Below are 19,289 nucleotides of genomic sequence, written 5' to 3'. Positions count from 1 at the left end.
TATGCATGCAAGCCATGCCACACGAGGAAGGATGAGGTCTCAGTGAAGTTGTCATCGAAGGCAGGAAAAGCTCAAAGTGGGAAAGTATGGATTTTGTGCCTAGCAAGTCGTTGATGTCGAATAGATGCTGCTCAGCGTCTGGCCCTGCTGAAGATTTTTATCTAATGACAAACTCTTTTGTGGAAGGCCAGTGGGACCAATCTACTGATTGAAGCGGCAAAGGGTTGGGCCACTGAATCCGATTTGTGGTTGCATAGAAGAACATAACAGGATTTGCAGAGGCAAACATACTGGCAGGTTGGTTACAGACCCAAAACCATTTTCAAAACAGATTCTCAAAAAAGTGTTTAAGCCAAGCTTTTAGGGTTAGGCAAGAGGAATACACTCCAACACCAGTCAAGGGTCCCAAGATCTCAGGAGCAGCACTTTTAGGACTCTTGCAAACAGAAGCCACCACCAGGATCCAGAGCAGATCCAGTTGAAACTGGTTAGCTTTGCTCTTTAAAAGAAAGTGGACTTCTTGCAGCTTTTATTTCCCTGTAACTTAACAAGAGGTCAGCCAAATGAGCCTTTGAGTCTGCTTCATTATCCTGGGTATAGGTAGGAGCAGGCCCAACCATTCAGGGTTCTCCTTCCAGTTCTAAACAGGTGCATTCCTTTTTTCGGTCTTCCACAGTCTAGCAGTATTCTGAAGAAGGTGCCCAGGGGTGACATTTTGCCAGAAAGCTAGCCTCTAGGTGACTCTTGGCCCCTCTCTAACCAATAGGGTAAAGGTTACCGGGGTATCTCTACCCACGTTTGCAGCAGTTCCTGTGAGCTCTACTGCAATAATCCTACAGTGCCCCTCTCAATCTAACATAGCAAACCCTTCTTCCCATGTGAGGAGGTCCTGTGTTCACCCTAGAGGTGTGGCCAGGGAAATGAGCACGCCCTCCTCTTTGGTCACTCAAAACCAGTCGGTGTTAGAACTTTTCCCACTGGGACTGCCTAACAGACTAAAGGGTGATGGGGGTACACAGGAAGGGGCAGGCCCAGGAGTTAGCTATATCTGTCTGTGACAGGGTAGGCCTCTGAAGTTAATTAGGTTCATGAGCACAGCCCAGATGGTCAGCCAATCAGAGGAGAAAAACACCTCCCCACACCCATGTCTTTATCTCTGCTCTGGGAGCAAGTTCACACATCATCAAGGAGCTATTCAGTTCCTGATGACAGTTGAAAGTTTATGGTTTCTAGCGGTTTTAGGCAGGTTAAAGGTGAATTTTCCAAAGTATCGTTAGTAAAAAGTAAAAGAATTGGTGCAAATTCGACTTTACCAATGAATTGGGTTGTTAATAAATATTTTAATAAGTCCAAGAAGAAACTATTTAGCAGATTCCTAGGCTCGGCTAAGAATATCTAAATTTGATAATTATCTCCTATTGCACAGCAAACCCTACTCCAGTGAAAAAAGCTTTTGGTGCCTTGCAACTATAATGACATGTTTTACTTCAAAACTTTACATCTCCTACTTTTAAATACCATGCACCTGCCTTATTGAGCATTAAGACCTTCTAAGGAGTAACTTATCGAATATTTAAAAGCAGCGTTTAGGCCGGTCAAAAGGGGTTGTTTAGACCGGTTGAATGTGCAGCTTAAACCTGCAACGCATTGTCACTTTAGTAGTGGCAAACTATGTGCTGCATTCCTCTAGTGACATGTTGTACCATATACTAGGGACTTCTATGACATTTAAATGTGCCAATTAAGACTATAGCCAATTTTGACATGTTTTGGGGGTCAGAGCAGATGCACTGGGTCCAGGTTAGCAGAGTACCAGTGCAAGCACAGAGTAAAAACAAAACTGCAGCTTCATTGACCCTCCCCCAAAAAGAAAATGGGGGGTGAGCGAGAAAAAAAGAGGCATTTTCTTACATAAATGCACACGTTTTCTATTTACTCAGTCATTCCTTGAGTGTTATCCCCTACAGCCACAGTAAAGTGGTATTGAAATTGTGTCCATCTTTGACCAGGGTTTCTAGGTAAAAGACACTTCTAATGAAATGTCTCTTTTTGTAGTCACCCCAAGTTTTTGAAATGAAGCTGCTGGTTTTTGCACTGTACAGAGGCCTGCTAATCAGACTTCAGTGCCTTTGGCCTTGACCTTAAAAGTATGTGTGTTTGATTGGTTGATACCCAATTGGCTTAAGATAACTTACTTGCAAGTCCCTAGTATATGGTACCCAGGGTCACCCCAGGAACTGCAGCACTGGTTGTGCCACTATGGGTGTGCCAAGGTAAACTATGACCCTTGTCTGCCACCGCAGACTGGAAGAGCAGTTTTTAAACTGCTAACTCAATGTTGACATTTAAAAACAATGGCAATGCCCTTCCTTTTAATATATGTAAGTCACCCCTAAGGTAGGTCTAAAGAGCCCTAAGGCAGGGTGCTGTGTATTAGAAATGTGTCTTTACATGTTCTAACTGAAAACCCATGATGGTTGTTTTTACTGTGAGAAAAGCTGGTAGCTCCATTGGAGAGTGCAGAGTTGCTAACAGCTGACTAGGACTACTATAGTTGATACTGAAAGGTATCAAACAACTGGTTACATTAAGCCGACTTGGTGCCCACACCAACGTTATTGTAACTGGTTGCAGAGTACAAGTTTTACATACTTGCCACTTTGTTATCCTAAATCCCCTATGCCAGTCAACGGTTGCACACAGTGTATGTCCCCAAGGTATCTTCTGCCCCCGGGGAGAGACGTGCAAATGGCTCCCAGGAAAGAAGGCAATAGCAGCCAGCATGAGAAAGAGGTGTTACCTCTGCCTGGCAGGAAGCCACACAGGAAGTGGCCCAAAAGGCGAGCTGGTAAAGAGAAGCCCCCTTTAAAGAGCAAATGGTGAACACTTGGGAGAGGGGCTGCCCTATTGTTTAGGTACTCAGGCTGGCACTCAGGCAGGAGAGGGTGTAGGAAAGTGGGTTTCTGTTGCAGTAACCCCCACAATTTTTTGCCAGACTACTCATACATTTTGACTTGATGTGTCCTGGGTCCCTGCCAATCAGGTTCCCAGGGCCTGTGTTCTTTCCCCAAAACAAACTCAATTGGCATCTCTAACCACAGGTCAGCCCCTGGTAAATGGTAACACAGGTACCCAGGGCACTGTGACCAAGGAAAACGTCTAAGGGCTGCAGCACTTCTTGTGCCACCCTTAGAGGCCCTGTGTATATATATATATATATTCTCTCTCTCTCTCTCTCTCCCCTCCCCCCCCCCTGCGTGTTTCGGTGCAGAAATAAGTAAAGAGTCGACCTGGCACACATCTCTGCGTGTATGCCTACAACCCACTGCCCAGGCATAGTCAGTCACCTCTCTAGCTAGGTGCATTATACCAGGGGTGAGGGTACAGGTGCATGATCCCTGTGCCCCTACAGCGTCTAAGCCCATTCTTAGACATTTTAAGTGCAGTGCTGCCATTAAGAGTATATGGTGCAGTGAGTTTGTCATTACGAAATTCACAGCACCAAGATGGCTACACTGAGAAGTTTGGTATCAAACTTCTCAGCAAATTAAACCCACACCGATGTCAGTGTGGGATGATTTATTGAAAAATGCACACAGAGGGCATCTTGGAGATGCCACCTGAAAAACTAACCTACGACTAGTGTCCAGGCTTAGTAGCTGCTTTCAGCTGCCACCGCCAGACATGTTTCTGGACCCCTGGGTCGAGAGCCTGCTGCTCTCTGGGGCCTGAAACAATGCATATCCTGGGACAAGATGCCAAGCCTCCTCCCCCAGGATGGGCAGGGTTCACGAAGGGTAAACTTCAAAGGCTTGCCGCCTTTGTGATGTTCCCCAAGTCAATTGCTGCTCTCAGCAACTGGTTCTGACCCCCACTTTGGGAGGGAGAACTGGCGGGGAAAAACAAGCAAGGAAGAGAGGTATGCCCACGTCTGCCAACTCCACCCCTCAGGTGGGGGAGGCGAGGTGAAGCACAACTCTCAGTCCACGCCATCTTGATGATGGCGGCGACTCAGCCAACCAGGGACAGGCACATGCCCCCCCCTACCTCTGTAGGGTCGCAAAATGGCGGGTGCACCCACCCCAGGGAAGGGACCCATTGGTCCCAGCCTTTTACCTACTTATAACACCCCTGAATCTAGTATTAAGGGCACCCCTGTACCTTGCTTCCTCAGATCCAGCCAAGAAATAAGAAGAAAAGAAGAAGGAACGAACAGCCATGCAGCAGCTAACAAGAGGAAGACGCCCACTGACTTGGCCCCAGCCGCACCGGCCTGACTCCCCCTCGAGCCTGCTCCTGCGAAATCCCGGTGCGTCCTGCAGCCAGCAACCTCAAAAACCCTGGAAGACCTGCCTGCCTTCACTTCCAAAGACTGCTTCTCCCGTGAACACCGGATTTGTTCAACTGTAACCTCTGACAGCTGCAGAAGACCGCGAATCCAACCCACTCTGCACCCGCCGAACACAGCCCGAGTTCGAGTGGGCAAACAACAACGAGGAGGTCACCCTGGCGATCCTGATCCGAGATCCGGTGACCCCTGACCTGCCTCCAGCCAACGCCTGCAGTTTAAATCCAGAAGGCCCCCCTAACTGCGACCAAGAGCTGGTAAGAAGATCCAACCCCAAAAGGGAGCGCAGCACCCGACGCCCCAAGGCCTCCTGTGCCCAAACCTGTGGTGCCTAACCAACCCTTAACTTCCCAACTTACCTCTCAAAGTGGTGGTCGCACTCAGAAGTCCTTAGTCTCCCTGCCTGCAGTGCTTTTGCAAACCAGAGGTGCTCCATTGGAAACAACAGGGCATCTGACGTCGAAACAGCACCCGGCCCCCTAGTGCTGCTGAGGGTGCGCGTTTGGTGCTAAATTGTTTCCCCATTTGCCCTGAACTAAAGTCCAGGAGCTTTGCTCCCACAAACCAGTGGCCGGCTAGCCAGCAGCCACCAACCGGAGGCCCCCTATCCCACATTGGATAACATGGGGTCCTCAACACTCCGCACCCGGCCACCCTAGTGCCGCTGAGGGTGTAAACAAAGTGCATCAGTGACCCTGGGGGACCATTGAGTCTAACCCCAGAACCTCAACTCCCACTACTGAATACTTACCTAAAAAACGATAACCAAATGTTCCTCCATAGGATAACATTGACACTATTGCCTGAAAAAGTTTCCAAATGTGGAGTTTTTAAACCTAAAGAAATTCTTTAAAATAGTACAATTTAACAAAAACGCTTTTACTCACCTGTTTACAGGAAATGTCCCAGTGCTGCATCCAGGCATACATCAGGGAGTAAGAAAAGTAATTCAAAAGTAACTTACCTGCTATTTTACTGAAAATCCCATTCAAATCTATGTACTGTATATACAAGTGATTGCATTTCACTGAAACAATACTGTAATTCAAACCATAGTACATTTACAATTGAGCTGTATTACAATCAGCATTTACTACTGTAAAATATGTATTGCTTACCTGTGCCATGATTGCTTGGTTCTAGAAATGAAATAACTAAAAGCATACTTTAATACAAAAACAATTGGTCTGAAGTTCAGTCTTTGAGCGTGTGAATTCATTTGCTGACAGTGTGTACAACAAAAACTTAACACTATCCTCTGATACTGCCTTACTATTTAACCACACTACCACAAATAGAGAGTAAGGTTCTATCTAACTTTACCTCTGCCTACCTTTGAGGTTCCACTGGATTCTGTGCACACTATATCTCACTTTGGTATAGTATATACAGAGCCAGCTTCGTACAGAGGGAAACCAGTTGTTAAACTGGTTTTCCAGGGACGTGTAGCCCCCTTGGTAGCCACACCTCTGGGTTGGTCTAGGGAGCTATGTGTGCCAAGAGAGGGGTCCAGCAAATTGGAGAGTAGCAGTATGGTCATCAGGAGGGACTGGTAGCCCTTTGGCACCAACCACATTCAACCCCGATGACATTTTCTGAGTGCAAAAAAGCGGCACCCCTGGCACTCAGATCTCCATTGGATTGGAAGGAGCCAAGAAGGACTGCACTGCTGCATGAAGCAATAGACAAAGACAGGCTGTACTGATGTGGTCTACACTTCCTGAACTTGGCGTCTAGCTAAGGAGACGGTGTCCTGCTCATGGAGAAGTTGTTTCCAGAGCCAAGACTAAGCAAGAGACTAAGAGTCAGTTGGCTGACCTCCTGTTGACAGGACAGGGCCATAACAGCCGACGAAGCCTGCTGGGGCAAGTCGGTAGTCCAGATCTTCACATTGCCACCACCCGCTGCCATGCGGCATCAGAGACCAGGACCCAACGCTCAAAGTTGCACCTGAATCTGCTGGACCCAGAGTTCAGCTTGGTCACCCAGAAGATGAGTTATCACCTGGTAGATGATCGAACAGTAACCAAAATATCAGGCAACTGTCAATGGACTTCAACTCCTGCAGCCAGGACTGCCTCACCCTGCCATGGACCAATACGTAGCTGCAGCAAGACCCCGTGGACCGCATCACATTCACAGCATCCTGTATCTCTTCCATAAGGACCACTGTTATAGGAGTCTATGGCAAGGAGATTTAAAAAAAAGAAATGCCTGGATCTCACTGAGAAACTGCTGCTTCCTTCGAGTCAACTGTTTCTGTGGACCTTACTGGTTTTATCTGACTGGCTCCCTACCAGAGTTGGTCCCTTACAGTGACTTAAAAGTAACTGAATTGAAACTTACTCCAAGTTCTTCTTTAAAAAGTTCCAAGTGTCAAATTCATAGAATCTGCTAATGATTGTTCATGGTTAACTGGTAAAGTGTATTTGTACTATACCTTCTTAGTGCGATTTCTCCGAGAACGTCTGGTCGATCTTTCTCATTTTGGTGTGTAAAATACATTAAAAAATACTGTGCCCGGACAACAGCCCGTGAATGAGGCACCGTCACGGTTATGAGTTAAAGATGTTATTGATAAATGGTAACGATTGTTGGAGAGATGGTAAGGGGCTAACGCATATTGATATGATATAATGTGTAAAGTTATAATGGAAACTCATGCGGATGCCATGATGTATGTGGTATACCAAATGATAATGGAGATCGTTACATTTTCTTTTGAAAAATTAAATAAAAATTTTACAAAAAAATAAAAATACTGTGTATTCTTATTATATATTGGTGTCAAATTTGAGCTTCTCGTGTATTTCTTCAAAGGCTTTGGTGCTGTTTAAATACTTTATACTTGTTCCTTTGTGTAAACCGGACTGTTCAGAGCCACAGCTACCCAGCGTACAGTTTAGGCTTAACAAACAAAACCCGGCTGGTCCTAAAAGGGTTGGTAAGTGTATTACACAGTGAGTTTGTAAAAACCAGACCATATAATATACCTAATTTCCTTACAAGTAAAATTTATTTCAATATCTTGAAAATCATTATTACAAAGATTTTGAAGTAGAGTTTCTATGGCCAATAAAAACGAAGAGGCCAGCCACATCTAGTTGCGCCATATAACTAACGGGAGCAGGTATCGCATGCTTATTGAATTAAATCATGCTGGTAGTTAACAATGGTGTTTCATTATATTTAACATTTATTTGATTAGTGGCAAATCAAAAACAAATCTCTAGTGCGAGGGCCAAGTAAGACACAAGGTTTTGGATCTTAGACTTTCAATGTGACCATGCTAGTGACAATCATTTAAAGAGGGAGAGATATTACAGAAGAATGAAAAAAATAGCTAAGGGCATGTATTCTAAATTTAAACCGGATGACAACTTTGGGGCAAGAGTTCTTTAGCTACAATTTTGCAATAAACATTTTCCTGAATAATCCTTTTCCACGGAGATGAAACATTTTGTGATTAATTGAAAAAAAGATAATGCAGTCAACACAAACCATATTTGCCTTTTGCTCTTTTAGCTACTGAAAACAAACGGTGTGCCAAAATATTTATCTACAGGAGCTACCTGCTCCAAGAAGACCAAGCACGACCCCCTCCAGATGAGAACACAAGCATCTTCAGGCCGGTTTTAGCCTACGTAGGCCTGATCAGTGAGGTACAGCTTGAGTCCTCTATGAGAGTTATCACAGGACTGGGGTCCAGGTGCAACCATTGCGCTAAGGGCATGAATAGCTACAAAAAAGGTGATGGAAGGAATGCTTGAATTTCAATCACAGCTACTGACAACTGTTCTGGATGCTTTCCAGTCCATCATATTCACTGTACCAGGCAGAGAAGAGCCATTTGAAAACCTCTCATGATCCTGCTCCTAAAGAAACAGTACAGTCCAGACTGCCCAGGAATATTTTTGTCAGCAGCAACACTCGATGTGATCTAAGGCAGTGAAGGTTTAGTAATAGCTTATATCAGTGCCATCGTATTTGGTTTAATTCAGCTTGCTTTGTGTGCCAACAGCAGTTCAAATAAACAAGCACTAGCCAAGCCAATAGATCTTGCCTTTAAAAGGTGAGGGCCTCCTTATTGGATTTGTTAATGCATGCTTGGCGATGGCGCTCCAATGCAACTTCCTTAGAATTTCCCATTCAGAAATTCATTGGACTTGTTGGAACAGTAAGTTCAAGAGGGTGAAATGACTGCTGCCGTCAGAATATGAGAACATATTTATTTTTAAACTCTATTCAAAGATCACCACTGTTCGTGCATGCATCTGCAACTAGATGAATATGTGGCCATTTTTAAAAATGTGACTTTACCAATTAAAGAATGCTGGTAGTCATTTTAGAATGGAAAATTAAAAAAGAAAATAGCACGGGAGTGCCCCCCTCCCCAAAAAAAGTGGGCAGACCGGTAGCACTTTTCAGTTGTAGGGTGTTCAGAAAGAAGAGTAGGGGGAGCAGGATGGGTAGGGGCCAATGAGCATAGGGAAATAGCTAGAGAGGGCAAATGACCACTGGGTGTTGGAGGGAACATAATGTTAAAAAATATAGCAAATGGGGCTGAGGCAGCAACAGATAAGCAGGAGTTGGTGGTGAGAAGTGAACCAAGAAAGAGAGATGAGATGAAAGAGTGAACAAGCAGTCAGGGAGAAAAAAAAAAACATGCAGGGATATAGGGTGCTGAAATGTAGGTATTTTTTTTTTAAAATGACAATCCCCTCAAGTCAGCAGTGGATGGATAAACTCATCCAACCGGACGCAAAGTAAAGCATTAATAGTTCAGGGGCGGTAAAAATAGACCAGGGAAGAATGACATTGATTAAGGGACAGAAAATTAAGCTAGACAAGAAAACCACCTGTGTATAAGCAAGGGCTTCACCCTAAACCCACCTAGCACTGTATTGTATTGTACATTAAAACCTAATAATGTCTTAACCGGACTTAACTCAGGTGGTTCAAAAACTAAGACTCAGTTTTCTGGGGGTAAAGAGGCGACTTCGGGACATGGGTCTCAAATACGCCATGCTTTTCCCGGCCAAGTTGAGGATTGAGCATAACGAACGGACCTATTTCTTTGACAAGCCCGAAGTGGTGGCCAATTGGTTGGACACTCTGCCGGCCCAACAAGATCTGGAGAGACAATCTGGTGGGGCTGAGGGTGGAAATATGGAACAGGAATAAGTATCAATTGTCTGGTTCCTGGGGTCGCTAGGGCATTTCCTATTGTGGTGGTTCTAATCTTTATGTGCAGTTTTACACAGATGGAATGGGGGGTCACTGGGCTACCGGAGGGTCTCTCTCCTCCTCAGCTTAACTTTTTGTAGTTTAGTTTAGATGTTGGGGCGACAGGCACACTGCGAGTTGGGGTGGCTCTACAGTCGGAGGCAGGGGTGCAGGGTGGGGGGTATTGTAACGGGTTGTTTGGGAGGGGGTGGTGGGGGGGTGTTGGTTTTCAGTTTTCAGCAAGGCGTTATATCGCAAGAAATGTGTGTTGATGTGCTGGACTCAGAGGGGGGGTGGGTTTTCTTACTGTTTCATGATGGGGGGTAGGGGGTTGAGGTTGATGAGCTGGAATGTTAATGGGTTGGGGGACAAGATTAAGCGCGGGGTAGTGTTGCAACTCCTGAAACGGCACTCTCCGGATGTGGTTTTATTACAAGAAACCCACTTGGTTGGTAATACATGTCACGCCATGAATAGAAAGGGATATCACTTGGTGGCTCATGCTGGGTTTTCAACCAGATCCCTGGGGGTTGGAATCCTTCTTAGGAACGCCCTTCCGTTTGGGGTGGAGTCAACGATTCTTGATGAGAAAGGGCGCTAGGTGGCTCTGTCAGGGCTGTGGGTGGGCCGCACACTTTCCCTGGTGTCTGTTTATGTTCCTCCTGGCCTGCAGTCTACTACCTTTGCTGACCTGGGACGGGTTCTTCTTGATCTCCCTGGGGGGTTTCTGATTCTGGGTGGTGATTTTAATCCTAAGACTCGCAGTGCATTGGTTAAGGCATTGGAACATTATTTCCGGGAAAATGAGGGTTCGGTTTCTTCCTCTATATCGCTTTGGGAGGCTTTCAAGACAGTCGTTAGGGGCCAGGCTCTCTTTAATTGCTGGTGTTAAAAAACAAAAGGAAGAGGATGCAGTGAGGATAGAAACGGAGATTGCTGATTTGGAATTGGAATGAGAGGTTACCCGCTCTAGATTGCATGTCCTGCGCCTGAAGCAGCTGGACTATAGAACGTTGGTAACGGATGGTGCGAAGGCCCTTAGTCGGGAACAACAGGGGCGTCTCTATGACGTTGGAGACAAGGCAGGCAAATTAATTGCATGGCCGGACAGAAAAGATAGGGCTAGTCGTGTGGTGCCAGAAATTGAGATGGATGGTGGGGCTCTGGTCACCGACCCACAAGAGATAGTGGCGTGCTTCGCTGATCATTTTCGCTCTGTGTACTCTTCCGTTTCGGATAGACCGGAGGAAGACTCATGCTTCTTGTTGCGAGATATTGCGCTCCTGTGCCTGTCTGAGGCGGACAGGGACCTTATGGATGGTAAGATCACTGCAGATGAGGTGGCGTTGGCAATGCGCTCCCTGAACTCTGGTAGGGCGATGGGTCCGAATGGTCTTCCGATCGAGCTTTACAAGCTTCGCCCGGATAGGATTGCTCCGTATTTGAGAGACATGTTCCTGGAGTCCCGGGATCGTGGTCTCCTCCCCCGCGATCTGCAATTGGCATCGATAGTAGTAATCCATAAGGAAGGAAAACCGAGGAATAAGTGCGCTTCGTATCGGCCTATTTCATTTTTAAATTCGGAACCTAAAATTCTTGCTAAATTGTTGGCCAATAGACTAATAAAGGTTATTGGCGATCTGGTTCACCCAGATCAATCTGGCTTTATCCCGCACAGGAATGCGGCGTTGAACCTTAGGCGCTTGCACGGGGTACTTGCGAGGGCCTCGACGCTGCGTGGACCCGCCATTTTGGCGTCATTAGATGCCACGATGGCGTTTGACACTGTTGAATGACCGTATTTGTGGGCGGTGCTAGCTAAATTTGGGTTCGGTTCCAATTTCATTAGCTGGGTGCGTCTGCTTTATGCAGACCCTCTTGCCCAGATTGTGGTAAATGGTCGCGTCTTGGAGCCATTTTGTCTTGGGCGGGGTACTCGCCAGGGTTGCCCGCTGTCTCTTTTATTCGCGTTGGCCCTCGAGCCTCTTGCGGCTTGGATCCGCTGGGAGCCTTCGATGAGGGGTATTACTTGGTCTCCGCAGATTGAAGATCGTATTTCATTATTTGCAGACGACATTTTGTTGCATTTGACCTCCCCCAGGAAATCTCTAATAGTGCTCTGTGATGTTCTCACTTCCTATGGTGGAAACTCTGGCTTGGTCATTAATTGGGCGAAATCCTATCTATACGTTCTTAGTGGCGAGATACCGATCCTACCGCGTAACTGCCCTATTCAAATAGTACTGGCGGATGCTACTGCACTTTCCTCTGGAATTTAAGAGTTTCACCCCTCCATGCCTCTTTTGTTTCTTTCCTCAGTGTGGCTTAAGCAAACACTCACTTCCCTGCCCCAATAAGAATTTTGTCCGAGTTTCTGCAATGCAGATACCTTCCTACTTAATGTCCTACCTAATTATTTTTTCAGTTATGGAATTTATAGATTTTGAGCTCCTTTTGTGCTCTAGACCATTCCGTTAGTTTGGACTTTACTTTGGGTAAATTAGACTCATTCATGTCTAGACGAGAAAACCGAAGACTCTTCTTTGAGCATCATATACTTTTGTTACTATTTTGTATTGCTGTGACTGAACTCCTTGGTTCCTTGATATTGGTTCGCTTAAACTTCTTCAGGCGGTTGGGCATCCCAGTGGGGATTCTGTATTTTTATATTACGGTACTAAGATTTGTGTATCTTAACTTGATTATTAATTTATAATAAATCTTCTTAACCAAAGTTACTGATTCCTGGTCCTTATTGTGTAAAGAAATGTGTTACACTGTTAATTGAAATTGATTGATGTCCTGTTCACTCCCATCATGTCTCGGCCGGAAAATAAGGTTAATCAGAGGACCATATTTAAGAAAGTATGCCCAGAGAGGGCTGTATCAGAATCAAGCTGTGCAACATACTCTGGAAGTCACATAACATACATTTTTAGTAACATGCTGTACATTATGTACAGCAGTGGAGTAGTGCCGAATCAGGTGCTTCTACCATAAATACCCACATTCAAATTTAAAGTGAACAAAAATGTATTCTATCAGCTATAAACCATTGTGTACAAAGTTGAATGTTCACCTACAGCTTGCAAAGAAAAATCACAAATGTGGTGGTAGAATATCAGTTTATTTAGCAATTTCTCTTCGTTTTCACGCCAATGTAAAAAAAAAATCAAATATATTAATTTATATGGCAAAAATTATAACTAAACTTAACACATTGTGACCTGAAATGTTGCAGAAATGTTACCTAAGGCTATCTGATCATTAATACAAATGCATTACAACCGACATTCAAGTCTGGATTTAGGTCTTGAGTGGACCCTGGCTAAAACACAGCAGAAAACGTCTTTTGCTGTACAGTTTATTTCTCATTGTTAGACACAGAATCATACTTTTAGACATAAATGCAGAGCATACTGTAGTAGAAAATGCCAACATGATAATGCTCAGTTAAGACATTACAGAATCATGTGAATCACTTGTCTTTTCATTGAAAGCATGATTCAACATATAAATACCAAAATGCAATTCTTTCATAAGATTACACAAAATCTGTAGGCCCAAGGATGGACAATTGACTTTATTCATTTGTCAAAGTGGGCTACTCTTGCAAAATGGTCAGAATATAGAGAAAATAAGAGTATAACAAGTGTGTGATGGATTAAAAATACCCACAAAAAGTGGGGCGGAGACTCGATATTCTTCACAGAAGAATGGCTAAATCTATGGGAGAACAGTTATTACTCTGCTATGGCAGCAAATATGTTTAAAAAAAGCTTGCTTTATAAAATACATTTGCAAGAACCAACTATAATCTGTAAATTTAACATACATGTGAGCAGGTTTGCCAAAGAATTCGATAACTCAATGATACAGTAGTGTTTATATTGATAGCACCTCAAATTGGATGCATGAGACAAATTCATACCAAAAAAACTTTGTGTTATGAGCAAAGACCAATTTGTCAATTGAGCAACAAACAGTAATTAGGCTAAATGGCGACACACCAAGGACACAGATCAGCATAGGGTTAGACTGACAATACAAAACATTGGAATAAAGGCCCAACGTTTTCACTGCGATCACATTGCTGAGCTTGCACAAAGAAACATGTGCATCCCTTATCCGCAATCAGTGGAGGCAAGAAATAGAGGTTTGTGCTGCAATTTACAGTACTCCTATTCGATGGAACATGTGAGGGGTGCTTATTGCTTTCCGTCTGGCATCAATGGAAAGTGGGATTGGTTGGACTGGATTGTAATGAAAGTGCCACACCTGAATATGAATTGGTGCTTCATCACTCTAGATCCATGCTCATCTGGGTACTTAGTCATTGACATAGAGACCAGCATCGTAAACAGACATTTGTGCGCCAGTAAGTAAAAACATGATTTACAGTTATATAATTAAATGCCTTATATGTAAGCAAGGCAAAGGTCAGACTCTTACATATCACATAGTGATTTCAATTCTATGAATTATGAGAATATTAAAAATACAAGGAAAATATCGATCTCTGTAACATCGTGTAAAAGTAAAACAGCTGTTGCATCTTAGAAAATGCAGTCATGATGTTCCATTTAATTCCACACAAAAATAACTACCAGTGCACGTTTCCCTGCTTGGTTTACAGCTTTCTGTAACAGTTAAACAATAACAGACCTATACAACAATTGTAGGATTATTAATTTACACCGAGATATCTTTGCCAGCATAGTTTCAACGATCAGAGAAAATTATACTAAACATCAAGTAACAAGACATTAATCCTTCCCCTTCTGTAAATGCCCATAAAACATGTCTACTAGAGTATGCTAATTCATGGAAAAATGAGTTCCGTCAAGTTGTTATGTATGTATACACACATATCTGAAACAGGAAGCTTAAAAAACACTATCCACAGCCAAAAATATTTGTGTGCTAACCCAATCTTACAAAATGAGACTGGATACTAAATAACTTCTTGGGAAAAGGGTATGGATTCGTTATCACATTCTAGTATAGGTACTACTTTTCATGAAAGATATTCTGCTGCGAGGGACACCAACAGAAGCCATTTTTAGTTGATAATTGCGACTGAGTGTGACTGCGCTGGGTTTCAATTTGTTTTCATAACCACATCAATAACCTACGCTAGTGTATTCGTCCAACATAAATGGTCTCAATGACATTACTTCTACACTGACTGCTACATTTAGTGTATTCATCTTGCTTTTAATATTAAGTTATGGTAATATCCGCACTTTATAAAATATTTGGTTATAGTGGGAACATGTTGAGTTTGCAATTTTATTCTTTACTTTGCTTAAGACCGGCTTTACAAAGTACTCAAAAGTAGATGTACGCAGGCAAGGTGTCATTTAAAATATTTTGCTCTTAGTTTATGGCTCTGCTTGCCATTAGGTTCGAGCAGTCCACTTTCTATGGTTCTCGGATTATGGCATGGATAGACAATGTGAACTCTGCAATAGATACACCTGTGATAATTATAGGTCTGTATGCAGTTAATTCATTTATAATTTACGTCTGTCTGGAAAGTTATATTTCTATAAAAGATAAAATATATAATAATTTGGTGGTCAATAAACAGAATCATTTTTAAACACCTATTTCTACAGGCAAACAGGCAAAGGCAGTGATAATTCTACATTAGCGCATAGGTCCAGTAGGAATAAGTACCTAAACACAGGAATTAACATTTTCCTGTTACTCAACACAGAAGCAGAGTATTACAAGCAGAGAGCACATTTCTGTTTGTGTTTCACAGTATGAGAGAATAGTTTGAACCGAGTTTAATATTGAAAACGCTCTCATCTTTGCACTGTGCAACCAAACTTTCACAGATATGCAAGTTTTAGACATCATTACACAATTATATATTACATATATTTCAAATAATTGCAGCAGCCTGGAACCAGAGGACAATGCAATTTTTTAAGCGCAGCTTACAAAATTCATTTAAAAAATATTCTCTAAAAAGGCATCTTTCTTAATTGTGCAAAGTGAAATTTCCTTACAAAAAAACAGAAAAACACTAGATACGGTTTACTGTACAAGCTCAGTAACATTGGTAAAGAAAAAAGGAAATCCTGGATCTTCTTTCACCACCTGGTTAAACTGCAATTTTTCCCTTCATACTAGGCTCGGTTGTTTTGCTCAACTGATCCTCTGTGAAGGTGATGTATGAATACACAAGGCTTCCAGCAATGCTAGAAAGAAGTTTGCACAATAAATGTAAGTTGGGTGGGTCCAACAAGTTTTAAAAAGGCAAACACAGTGAAGCACATTCACGTTTTAATAGAATTGTTGAATCGGGTATTAAAGAAAACAAACACAAAAAAAAATTAAACTCATTAGTTTACATCACATTAGAAACCATGCTCATACTAGAAGACTGGCCCTATTTTTCCCATCTCTTACTCTTTCACCACTGGAAATGGTCAGCAGAAAAAAACTTATCAGTTGTTCATTTATTAAAGCTGGCACTTCTTCAATCATCAGTGTAGGTCTATAACATGTTCTTATATGAACTAAATAGTAAAAGTTGCAATGGAAAGAACACCCAAATGTGTTGGCTGCAAAACTAAAGTTGTAACAGTAGTGACCAACTGCAGGAACCACACCATGCCAATAAATGGGATCCTTGTTGACATACCACAGCGTGTTTTTTGCTAATATGTGCTTTCAGACTCATTAATGCTACACTAAGAATTAGAAAATAGAAATGTGAAAAGAAAACAAAATGCCCCGTATTTGAGAAATGGACAGGAAACACTAGTATCTAGAACCACGCTAAAAACATCACTCAGACTTCTTATTGTACATGTATGAACTGCAAAAGGTAAGAAATTCAGACGACAAGCCCAAATCTTATCAAAGTACAATGGCATTGCCAGCGATATCCCACCCCCCCCCAAAAAAAAAATCAATGCAGGCAGCCACTGTAGGCAAACCTCTGGCAATATAGCCAATTTATGCCGGGTCTGATGGCATAGTCCACTGTCGGGGGCCCGGGTGTGACCTCATGGTAACAGGTTCCAATCCTGGCGGGTTTACTCAGCCTTTCATCATTCAGCTCCATGATACCCTTCTGGGTGAATGTGCACTATACAAATATACGTCATGTTATGTATTGCACAACGACTGCTCAGCCAAACAATTTACAAAGACCTACTTTTTTAACTAATGTGTACATTGATCAAAGTTTTTACCTGATATTTAAACCAAGAAAATTGGTCCATGAGAAGATGTAGTCCCCACCAAAAAACATTCCAATATACGTAATTAGTATATTCTAAAAGAGAAATATGTAAAAACATCCTCAGTTAAGGCAGAAACAAATTCAGAGAAACATAATAGACCTTCATGAACAGTTTTAAAGCTTGGAGTTAATCTTCCAAATTGAAAAATAGTAGATAAACTTACATAATAGCAAATTACCACAAATTATTTGTCAAGGATTGATTACATTGGTCTCTCTCTCTGCAAACACCAGGACACTCCTCAATTTATTTTGTAGTACTATATTCAACTGAACAACTTCTTGCAGGATCATCAGTAAAAACAGATGCAATATTGAATCCTTGAATGAAATGGGCGAAAGACATCCTCGTATTCTGATGCATCTAAACTCTACTGTATAGGAATAAGAGATAACTTTCGGTATATAGGGCAACAATGTCTAATTTCAGTGAAAAAATGGCCCTCATAGAAACTTTAATGGCTAGCTACCACAAAAGCCCAGTGGCAATCAACATACAGAATAGCTTTGTAAGCCTGCACTGCGGAGAGCCTGATGCCGCATTCCTCCAAATGGTCTGGGAGTGCCCAATTCCCACCCCATTCAGGAAAACAGGGTTGGAAGCTTTGTCAGTCGCTTTAGAACACCTATTGTCTCAATTCCCTACGAACTGTCTTTTGTGTTGGTTTCCCTGACCTAAAGCAGAGGTCGCTACAGCCAGGTCTGTGAGACGCCAGTTGACAATGGCCTGGAAAACACCGGAGGGTGCCAACATCCAGGCCTGGTTGGCGGAGCTTCGAAAAGGACTTCTTGAGAAAGTGCAGTGTTGAAAAGAGAGGCAAACAGGGAACTGGAAGCTGGGTGGAGGCTTGGACAGAAATACTGGCCGATCTTTCCAAAGTGGGAAGGGATGTTCTATTAATTAGGCACATTACAGACTAGCCATAATGCCCACCCGTCTATGGATAATGTCTCATTAACACACGCTCCTCTCACGCGGTTTCAACCCCATACTAGAGGAGATCTTGTTCCCGAGAAATATGCATGACGAGGCATGCCTTATCACCCCCGCCCTGTACTAACACATACTCACTCAAGGACTGCGACTCACTCCCTAGTGTCTTCTATACTCCCATAGGGCTGGTTCATGGTTGCAAATATTTATTTTGTTTCAGTTGAACTCACTGCAGTATTACCCGACCTTTCATATTGCATCCACCACCTCCATGCGCATGAAGGGTTCTAAATTATAACAATTATGCATGTGAACCTTTTTTATAACACATTTTTATTGGTTTTCCATATATAAACAACAATGTATTGTCTGAAGCATTCAACACAGTAACATTCCTTCCCGGTCTCAGACACCACATTTGTTACAAAGTGAGAATTGAAGTCAGTCAATAGCTCGCTACACATATTCCTGCCTCTCGAGTGCATAGCACCCTTTGACTCACTGCCACCCTCCAATATCTGCATGTTCAGGGCCCTCTTCTAGGTTTCATCATTATACTACAGTTTAAGACAAAGCGATACAAAAAGGGTTGCTGGACGGAGCGTTTGAGCAAATCAAACACTCACCCCCAGTCAACTGATCTGGTATGCAAATCAGTCTGACCCTGTGCTTCATGGGAACAGTCCAGCCCGAACTGCCAATCCATGTCTTCACTGGACCGGAACAAGTTGACCGGGGGTGAGTGTTTGATTTGCTCAAACGCTCCGTCCATCATCCCCTTTTGTATTGCTTTGTTCGCCCTAAGTTGGCAGGGTATGCTCAGACGTGAGTCCCTTGCTCACTTTGCCACTAGATTCTTGATAGCCTGGCTGATGAGGATTATGAATCCGAAACTGGTCCCAGGATGCTTGTTTCCGGTCCAGGGATACTTCACTCTCGATGTCCCTACAGGTGAATCGGACTGTTTCGACCTGCTGGGGCGTGATCAGGACGCTCAATAGAATTCGCAGTTATTTGTCTCTTCAAGCACGCAAGCAGATTGCAGTCGCCCTTGTTGGTTCCAGGTTGGACTATTGCAACTCTCTTTACATGGAATCCAACAAGGGCCTCATACATCGACTGCAAATCGTGCAGAATGCTGCTGCACGTTTTGTCCTGGATCTTCCCAGGGCCTCTTCTGCTACTGCTGCGAGGAGAGACCTTCATTGGCTGCCTATTCAGCACAGAATCTATTTTAAAATTCTGTGTTTGACCTACAGAGCTCTCGAGGATGGACCTAAAGGCGCTATCAGCTCCCTGCTTACCCGTTATCACCCTACAAGGTGTTTGCGCTCTTCGGGACTATTCCAACTTGTTGTCCCCCGCTTTAAGCTCACCAGATGGGGAGCTAGGGCCTTCTCCGTCGTTGCGCCACAGCTCTGGAACATCTTGCCGATGGAGTTGAAGATTTTACCCTCTCTATCGCTCTTTAAAAAGGCCTTAAAAACGTGGTGTTTTTCCAGAGCTTACACAGGTTG

At 43.3% G+C, this 19,289-nt stretch overlaps 1 protein-coding gene across 1 annotated transcript in view; it reads right to left on the bottom strand.

Moving 5' to 3' along the window:
- Nucleotides 1–12,682: 12,682 nt before the first annotated feature.
- The window catches only part of SLC35D1 (solute carrier family 35 member D1), a 107,641-nt gene continuing 101,034 nt past the window's right edge, over nucleotides 12,683–19,289 (bottom strand). Inside the window, exons 11-12 of the mRNA XM_078668894.1 lie at nucleotides 16,789–16,871; nucleotides 12,683–15,786 (exon numbers count right to left, since the gene is read on the bottom strand). Coding sequence (XP_078525020.1) covers nucleotides 15,690–15,786; nucleotides 16,789–16,871 — 180 coding nt within the window. The 3' untranslated portion in view covers nucleotides 12,683–15,689. The remainder of the gene's footprint in view (nucleotides 15,787–16,788; nucleotides 16,872–19,289) is intronic.

The sequence above is a fragment of the Lissotriton helveticus genome, chromosome 1_2 (assembly GCF_964261635.1).
Source record: "Lissotriton helveticus chromosome 1_2, aLisHel1.1, whole genome shotgun sequence".
NCBI classification, from domain to species: Eukaryota; Metazoa; Chordata; class Amphibia; order Caudata; family Salamandridae; genus Lissotriton; species Lissotriton helveticus.
This window is presented reverse-complemented; position numbering and strand designations above follow the sequence as displayed.